The 9,308-nt window shown below is 40.2% G+C and overlaps 1 protein-coding gene across 1 annotated transcript; it reads right to left on the bottom strand.

Annotated features, from left to right (window-relative positions):
• Positions 1 to 220: 220 nt before the first annotated feature.
• On the bottom strand, positions 221 to 9,138 carry LOC106942455 (GRAM domain-containing protein 4-like; the record flags this gene model as incomplete). The annotated part of the gene is made up of 15 exons (XM_015025728.1): positions 221 to 892; positions 2,944 to 3,012; positions 3,151 to 3,241; positions 3,346 to 3,439; positions 3,538 to 3,682; positions 5,431 to 5,448; positions 5,726 to 5,880; positions 7,148 to 7,257; positions 7,348 to 7,391; positions 7,486 to 7,557; positions 7,637 to 7,685; positions 7,785 to 7,876; positions 8,326 to 8,417; positions 8,556 to 8,581; positions 8,911 to 9,138. Coding segments are annotated over 15 exons (1,396 nt in total), but the record flags the coding sequence as incomplete, so codon positions are not given.
• Positions 9,139 to 9,308: the final 170 nt, after the last annotated feature.

Here is a 9,308-nt window from a genome sequence, read left to right as displayed (position 1 = left end):
AAAAAAAAAAAAAAAAAGGTTTTTTTTAAAAAAAAAAAAAAAAAAAACCCAAAAAAAAAGGGGGCCAAAAAAAAAAAAAAAAAAAAAAAAAAAAAAAAAATCAGGACACATTTCACGTCTGCACACTTACAAAAACACGGAAGTGGAGGCCGAGACATTTTGTCAGTTCGTAAGCCGGACGGCGCCGCCGAAGAAACGCGTTTAACACCCGAAATCGGCGATGTAAACTAACAGAAAGGCTCTGGTGTCAGTCGCAGGCTGACGTCTTCACAGCTAATAAAACACAGAAGAAAACAGAAAAACAGAAACAGTCGGACATGTTCACACCTCTGGTTCTGTTGGGTTTTAGCCAAGAGGCACCGGTTTGACATGAATACTTTGATATACAGCAAGAACTTCTGCATCTGGCAGTTTAAAGTAGGTTCTGTTATCTGCTAGAGAGAGCTTCCTATTGCAGCAGACGGCGCCCCGTTGACTGGGGAGTGGCAGAGAAAAAAAAACACAAGAAAAAACAACTGACGCACAATAACACGCACACCCACACATGCAACACCAGAACCAAGAAAGCCAGAAAAAAAAGTCAGTTGGAAGAGGAGATCCAGCTCCTCCATCAGCCCTCTGCTGATTGGTTAAAACGACTCCTCCTTTAGCGCCCCCTTCAGGATGAGCAGTGTCCCCTAGGTGCCTCCAACAAGAAGCTGGCGCTCGTCCAGGGAGCCGGAGGAGTTTGAGGGAATCAGAAGCTCCTCAACATCGACGAGGAGTGGAAGTGAGGAAGGGCCTAAAGCTCTGTGCTGGACGGTGGTTTGGAGGTGGTCACAATCTTTATGTACTGAGTGAAGATGGTCTCGAACGCCTCGTCTCTGTGGATCATGGCGCCAAACACCAGCGGCTGCAGAAGACACAAGCTGTTAGAAGTACGCCTTGATACTTGGGCTCAAATTCGCTTCCTTCATCTTAAAACTTAGAGGCCAAACTGTGAGTCGGGTTTATTGGGAAAATAGGAAGCCTTCTGTTTGCAACAAGTAAGCTAACAGTATTAATCGCTAAACACAACCATTATGTGGTAGCTGAACATCGTACACAGCAGACCAGCAATATGAGCTGTAATATGAGCAATATGAGCCCAACCCTCATGGCCAAAGTGCATTGATATTTTTAGGTTTAATTGCCTTCTTCACACAATTGTTGATGATTTAAAGGAACTCTGTTTTGCAGTTTTCTGGAGGTTCGTTGCACATTAGAGGAGAATAGAAACCAAATGCTGCTTCTCCATGTTTGGTTCTGGTTATAAGGATGCAGAGGAGGCTCGAACCAGAAGGTTGATGCGACAACCGGTTTTTAATGTACTTTGGTGCCACGTTGTTCAGTGATTTATAAACCAACTGTGACAGTAACCAAGCAACTAAAGATAAACACATTGATCAGTTTCTCTAGACTTTGTTGAAATATTAGTCCTTTAATCCTGGAAATATTCAGATGACAGAAGGTTGACTTTGTAATTGTCTTTATGTGTCTCTGAAGGTTCAGGTCTGAGTCCATCATTTCTTCTCAGATTTCTTCCAAGCCTTGCTGGACATTGAGATATGTCTGTCGTCTCTTTCCATCTTGTACCACTCTGCAGGTTTCACTGCCATGCCACAGGCGTCCATAGATCTGATAACATCCATTTTTGAGCTTCTTGTGGTTTTGGATCAGCTGTGGTTTATTTGCTGGAATCATGGAGCTCTTCTGGGTCTACTTTGGAAATCGACTTTTGCTGCAGGTGTTTTGCAGTCAGTCCAAGGTGCTGGGCCGCCTGGGCCACTGGTTGCTTCCACTTTCGTTCCAAGTGGCATAACTCTGGAAACCTTTGAAATCTGCCCCATGTTTTTGTAACATTTAGGTACAATGCAATAAACTCTTCTCTGAATGATTGGAACAAAGCCCTTAACTTGATACTACATACTTGCTCAAGCTTACAGTCAGAGCAATAATTAAAAAGTTTAAAAACGACTTGCATAGAAAAGGTTGGATGAAGAGCAAAGTTTGTTTTTCCCCCTCTACACAGAGTGAAGGGAGGTAAAACCTGCCTCAAAAGCTCAATGTGGGATAACTACAGCAAACAATGTTATCTTGGGCCAAGATAAGCATATCACATTTGCTAAATATCACTGAGAACTAAAATGACCTGAAATGAAACTGAAGTTGAGATTTTTAGTAACATGTTCTGTTACTTTAGTGCATGTCTGACTAGCTTGTTAGCGTCTATCATTGCAAGGATAACTGTAGCTTTCAGAAAACAAATCTCTGATTACAATGATTACAACTGATTACAATGTCCCTTTAAAGAATCCAGTCTTCAAGTATAGTGGATCTTACTAAGGCCCTAGAATGTTTTGAGCACATGGCATCAAACTCCTTAAAATATCAGGATGAACAGCAATCTGGTAGTCTGTGCCAGGAAACCTAAAGCAGAACTCAGCTCAAAGAAAATATTTTAGACAACTATTTTACAATCAACCTGCAAACACTCACATTAACACCAAAATACATTAAAAATCTGCTGCTGTTGTATCAACCTTCCAGGACACCCGGGCCCAACATGGAGAAGCAGTATTCAGTTGTCATCATGCTCCAAAGATCTAGAACAAATTTCCAAAAAAACTGTAAAACTGCTGGAAGACAGAGTTCCTTTAAAGTTGGACTAAAAACCCATCTGCTTAGATTTACCTTTGGTTAGTAGTAAGTCAAACATTTATCAACATATTTGATGTGTATTTGCTTGATGAATTTGATGATGCCGTTTGACAAAATGTAATGTTTGTTTCATAATAAACTTGACCTGTACATCTCTATTTCAAGCAGTTTCCAGTGTAATACACACTTAGCCATGGAGTATGAGACCAGAGGCCATCACGAGCGTGTGTTTAGGAACGGTCTCTAAAGTAGCGAAGCGCTCACCTTCTGAGTGGAGGGAGTGGCTATAGAGATGCCCATGCCGCTTCCCGGCAGGACCGATAGCACTTTGTACTAAAGGGGGATAAAATTAAATGTTATTAGTTTAGGAAATTCATTAAAGTCAAACAACATGGATCTTAGAAAGTGTTCAACCTTTTATATTCTGGAAAATATTTTCTGGCCTACAGGAAGGTGGAAAAGCGAGAATACCTTCTGGATGTCTGTGATGTCCACTAGCTTGATCACTTTATTCTTCTTGGAGGCGCTGGATTTGGAGCTGGAGCTCTCGAAGCAAAGATAACTGACGGACAAAAAGGGAGGGAGGGAGTAATGTCAGTCAAAACTGTTCTTTATAATTTCTTCAGTGGCGAGTTCCTCAACACAAGCGACGAGGGTTAAGCTTACTTCTCTGTGACGTAAAGAACTCCATTCCTGATGTAGTCCGTGGGCATCTTCCTATCTCTGTTTATCAGACAACACCTCCAGCCGTTCTCGCACACTAAGACAGAAAAAAAATAAAGAAAAACCTCCGATTCAGTTTGCAGCCTTCGACAACCTCAGTTGAGTGTTTACAGTGGTTGTAGTAAGTTTCCTCACCCGCCAGAGGGCGCTCTGTTTCCGGCAGGTTGAAGATCTCGTGGAAGGGACCCTTTTTGGTGCTGTGGGAGCGACCCGCGTCGTCTTCTCTGCTCATGCCGCTGGGGACGGTGGCGAGGCTGCTCCGAGACGCCACCGGCTGAACCTGGTGCAGGCAGGGGGACGAGGAGAGGTAGGAAGAAACGGGAGGAAGAACAAACAAAAAAGAAACCCCAAAGAAAAGATGACAATAATGAGATAGTCAACAACAGCAACAAAAGAAAATGAAACAGAATGAGGGGGGAAGACAAAGAGGTGAAAAGAAGAGGAAAGGGGGATAAAAGAGGGAGAAACAGGTCACGTGACTGAAACATCCTCCATAAATCATCTTTGGTTGTTAGTACTGAACAATGCGCGGCTCTGCATGTGCACTTCATTGCGTCAGGCTCAGGTGTAACGTGCAAAGCAGAGAGGGAGGCTGCCATTCAATCAGCCTCTGTATGAGCACAAACCAAAATGACACTGGTTAGTCAGCAGCGTCTTCCTCCAGCACTCACACATTTCAAACCTTTTCACATTCTAAATGCATTTTATTGCATTTCATTATGTAATTGACCAACACAATGCAGTGCATAATTGGAAAGTGGAAGGAAAATGAAACGTAGCTTCTCAAACCTGATAAACAATAATATGAAAAGTGAGAGAAGCATTCTTTGCAGATGGGGAGCAAAAGGTTCCAAGTCTTACTGCACATTTTTAATTGGACTTTGACTAGGCCATCATAACTACTGAATATGATTTGTTCAAAACTGTTGCATTGCAGTTCTAGCGCCATGTTTACAGCCCTGAGAGCCATTTGTGTCTTTGGTCCAGTTCATTGAAATTTGCTTAGAGCCACAAAAGCTACATGAAGGAAATTAGCTAATTTTCACATGGTCTGCTATGGGATTTTATTATAATTTTTTTTTATGAGAAAATATATTTATATATTTTTGTCTTTAAATTTTAAAGTACAGAAAATCAAACTTGAACATTTTTTCAAGGGAATGCCTTAGAAAAAAAGCACAAATTTTGCAACTAAGAAGTGACTCCATTAAAAAGAACAACAGATTAATTGCTTAATAGCCAACATGCTCTATTTCCAGGTGATTAAAGTCATGGTTTTAAAGCTTAAACATACTTTACACTTCTCAACTGATCATTTATACTCTGAATTATGGGAATTAGCGTTTAGAATAAAAGCAAATGCACACCACACTTCTTAGATTTTTAAAATCTGTGTTATTTTCCATCCACAATGATGCTGTAGATCGATAAGCTGAATAAATGTGAAAAGGCTCAAGTTGTGTGTATACTTTTGCAAGGCACCGCGTGTAATAATGCCAACCTTCACACTAGAAATGGATCCTGAGTGCTTTATAGTTCCAGCTGCTCTACATACAACTGCCACATAAAACTACCAGCATTTATAATTCTGGGTTTATTAGTGTTTGCTAAGGTAAAAAATAAAAATAAAAAAAAGGGGGCTTTATAAAGTAGAATAATAATATAAAAGAAACAAAAACTGTTCTATGTGCATCTTGATTACTCTATAACACTACTTCTTATTGAGCATCTTGCCAGTGGATCAGAAATGTCAGAAATGTTGGTGGTTCATGGAGAACCAAGTCGTTAAAAAATAAAATACAACTTTTTTTTTAAATCTTAATTTCTCAAATATTTTCTGACATTTTTGATCCATTCCATTCACAGTCACTGTCGGGTGGGATCCCGAGGTGTCACGCATCTCACACACACACACACACACGCTTTGAGGTGAGCTTATGGCACACCCACAGGCACAGAGGAGTGAGGGGGGTGGGGAACCAAAGGATGGGGAGTGGGAGGGAAAGAGCACACACCAGAGCACCCTACCTTCTCAATGCAGGAGAGCTGAGAGAGAGAAACAACAGAATGTACCTGAGACCGAAGCCACGCATGCTCACACACCTTTACGTAACCACACAGACAGAACAGGAAGTGAGTGGGGCTTGTGATGATTTATTAAGAGTGCTGATATTTGGAGGCTTTTTGATCTTCGTTTGTTTTTCACTCCTCTACGTGGTAGTGGGGGGTGTGGAGGTGTTCAGAGCTTTCAAGTCTAACCTGTTTAGGAAAGAACTGAGAGGGAAAAAAATAAAAAACAAGGGAGGCGTTTAGACCCACTTACCCGCCGGGACACAGTGGCGTTGGTCCGCTCTTTGAGCTGGGGATCTGTGGGGAGGCTGTTCCACACGATGTATGGCGTGTCGTACTTGTCCCGAAGCTTCGGACAGCTCTTAAACAGGAAGTCTATGATGAAGAACTTGATACCGGCATACACTCCTGTGGGGAGGAGACACGGAAATGGACAAAGGTTAACACTCCAAGTTATCCAGTCAGTTTGTTGTCATTTCAATTAATACAAAAAAAAATACTAAATTCCATTTCAAATTGAATTTATTTCTAGTTTTTTCTAAAAAATAAAATGACAAATGGCAGAAAGTATTTTCAAAAACGTGGCTTTTATTTCAATTTCTGTTGTACGACAGAGTATTAGAGACCAATTATGAGAATGTAGTATTAATATTAGATTAAAAACGCAATCCTACCAGAAAAAAATATCTTAAAGTTAAGAGAAAAAAATAATTGTAATGGAAAAAAAACTACGATAGTGATCAGGATGTGATGTCAGCAGTTCATGTAGTTCTTACTTCAAAATAGACAGTTGTTTGCTTCATTGCTTCAAGGTCCTCCTGCTAATAATAATTAGATTCTGATGTGCTAAAAGATTATCTGTACAACTTGTACCAACAAATAACTTCACCAGATACGCAACTCTCCCAATGTAACTGTTTTCGTTGGAATTCCCATACAACTAAATATTACAGCCGTATTCTATTGTCCTTATTAAAAAAATAAGAATACTCATCCAAGTCTGACTATAATATTCTGTTGTAGAGCTGACCTGAATTTCAAGCCAAATGAAAAGAAATTGTAAAACACAAAACAAGATTGCGGCTAATCTCACTCTGAACTATGAGAATCCAAAGAATGCTTTGTTTAGGGGGGTAAAGTCCAGATTTTACCCCAAAAACTGAATATTCAAAAACATAAAATTTGATTAAACGATAAAGCAGATTTATCGCCCAGCCCAAGTTACGATTTCAAAACCACAAGAGTTTTCCTTCATGACGTTGCTAATTAAGTTCCTTTGGAACTAAAGTTCCTACATGATTTTTCATCAAAGGTTTCATGTTTCCTTCACCAACATGTCAAGAATTCTGTCCTTTTTTAGTCAAATTTCAATATATTTCTACAAGTATCCAGCTTTAAGCACTGAACCTGGAGAGATAAAAGGCTGAGATAACTGGTCAGTTTCGTCCCATACTTTCCAAAACCATTTACAAACAGATCAGATAAGCAACCAGCTGCCACTCACAGGCAGGGCAGAGGAAGGTTACACAGCTACTGTATGAATGCATTTGTTTGTGTGCAATGAATGAAGAAAGAAGAGCTCCATTTATTCGAGGTCCTTCGGCAATATTTAGAGAATGTCAGCTGGATGAAAGATAAATAAAAAAGGGGAAGTCTGTGTGTGTGTGTGTCTCACCCATCATAAAACCCATCAGCTTGTACGGGAGGACGCAGGAGAAGATGAAAGCAACCCACAGGCAGATGTAGAGCTTCCTGGTGCTGTCTGGCTGCACCCACATGAACAGACTGCAACACACACAAGAAAGAAATGCACACAGAATAAGTCGGAGTTTCACGGCATGCGGGGCAGGATGAGGTTTCAGGTGGAAGACTCACTTCTTTATCTTCTCCAGAACGTCGGCCATCTTACCGAAGATGTTCTGTGGAGAGAAAACACCAAAAACCATCACATTTTTCCTCCATTTTTTTATTTATTTTAAGATTGATTTTGTTTTCAAATAAAAAACATCCTACCTGAGCTTTTTGTGCAACATCGAGTACAAGCTGAAACTTTTCAGATACAGTTAGGTCTTCCTTTGGGGGCTCCTAAAAATATGAAGGTAAATTAGTAAATTAAACTAAAGTGCATTTTCTTCTGATCTAGAAGTCTTTGTCGTTCTCCTACCATGGGTTCAGACACTTCAGGCACAATGCTCCACTGAATCCTCCACCCTCTGACGGAAACAAAAAAAAAACCAATTTAACCAACACCTACCTTGTTTAACATTTAATCTGCTTTAATGCAAAAAATAAAATAAAATAAAATAAAGCACCTGGCAATGAGGTAATTCAAAGACAAGCGCAGGATGGCCAGGAAGAGGAACATGGGAATGGCCCAACCATGCCAAGCAGCATTCATGTAGATCTAAAGGAGAGAAAGAAACATTTAGTTAGCACCAGCAGCCATGAAGCCCTGCATGAAATCCAAAAAAATAAATTTCAGAAGTTGCTCAATTACTAATAAGACATTTATCCTTCTTTATCTCTACTTGGTAAATTTGTTTTTGTGTTTTCCATCCTAAAAATGCTGAAACTGAAGGTTTTGACTTGATAAAACAAGGGAAAACCTGGAAGGTTTTAAATGCTTTTGCAAGACCACAGAACAAGTGGCTGAAGACGATTTGGCACATCAATGAAGATCTAATTAGACCACAGCAGTCTTTGGCAGAGTCACTAAAACCTATAAACAGAAGTCACTGCCTCTCATTTCGGCTTTTCCTCATGAGCCGACGCCAACTGGGATCAATGCTTTTCCCTTTTAAATCCTAAAAACCAAGATGACATGTAGCGGTTTTATGTGCAGCTTTCACTCACAATGAAGGCAATAGCTGAGGTGTAGACAGAGTGCCAGTTAGATAAGGCGGAGAGGTTCCTTAAGAAGTTAGTGACAGGTCTGGCTCCTCGTTCTGAAAAAAACAACAACAAAAAGATGCGAAACATGGGTTAGAATTATTTCATACAAGTTTATATAATATAGTGTTTTGTGGTGACATTACATCACCATCTCTGTTTTTGGTTTGTGTGGGTGTTGTTTTTGCACTCACTGAGTCGCCTCATGTTTTCTGTCAACCTGAAAGGAGAAGAAGGAAATAAACAGGTTAGGAAAGTGCACAAAAAAAGAAAATTAAAATTTAACAAGTAGGAGGTCAGACCTCAATGTAGCCTTCATAAGTCTATGACTCACACTCCTTCATTAGAGGAAGAGAAATAAATCCTCCAACTTCCTACATGCAAAATAAAAGCTGATCTAAAGATGCTGTCTAGCTACCAGGACAACACTACTAAATATTTTAAATATAAAGTCAGTTCAACAAGTTTTAACCATAAAATCTGAAAGAGCTCCAGTCTGTTGTCCCTCTCTGTATTCACCGGTTCCGTTTTGGAGGAAACCCGACTCACCTTTTAGCACTTAGCGGCTCCTCCGTCTCCACAGTGCTCTCCTCCGGCTGGAAGCGGAAGTCTTCTATGTAAACCCCGAACCGTTCATAGAGCCACTTCTGCAGCCGCGAACTCCACACCTCCTTCTGCTGCTGCTGCTTCTCCGCTAAACACAGAGGAAGCACAGCACACAGGTCAGAAGTGGAACTGTGGATACACACTGAGGTTGGTGTGGCACAAGTTTTCCCCCTTAAAACAGTATTTTAAGAAGTTATTGTAGTAAAATTGCATCTTTATTCTGCTAATTTTATGACTATATCTTCATAATTAAACAGAAATTCTATATATACTCCATCTATAACTTCTTAGTTAGGAACACAATGCTGTTCAACAAGACTCCTTACAACACCACTAATATT

Source organism: Poecilia latipinna, unplaced genomic scaffold, assembly GCF_001443285.1.
Source record: "Poecilia latipinna isolate Pla-1442-1.1 unplaced genomic scaffold, P_latipinna-1.0 Scaffold4293, whole genome shotgun sequence".
Classification (NCBI taxonomy): domain Eukaryota; kingdom Metazoa; phylum Chordata; class Actinopteri; order Cyprinodontiformes; family Poeciliidae; genus Poecilia; species Poecilia latipinna.
This window is presented reverse-complemented; position numbering and strand designations above follow the sequence as displayed.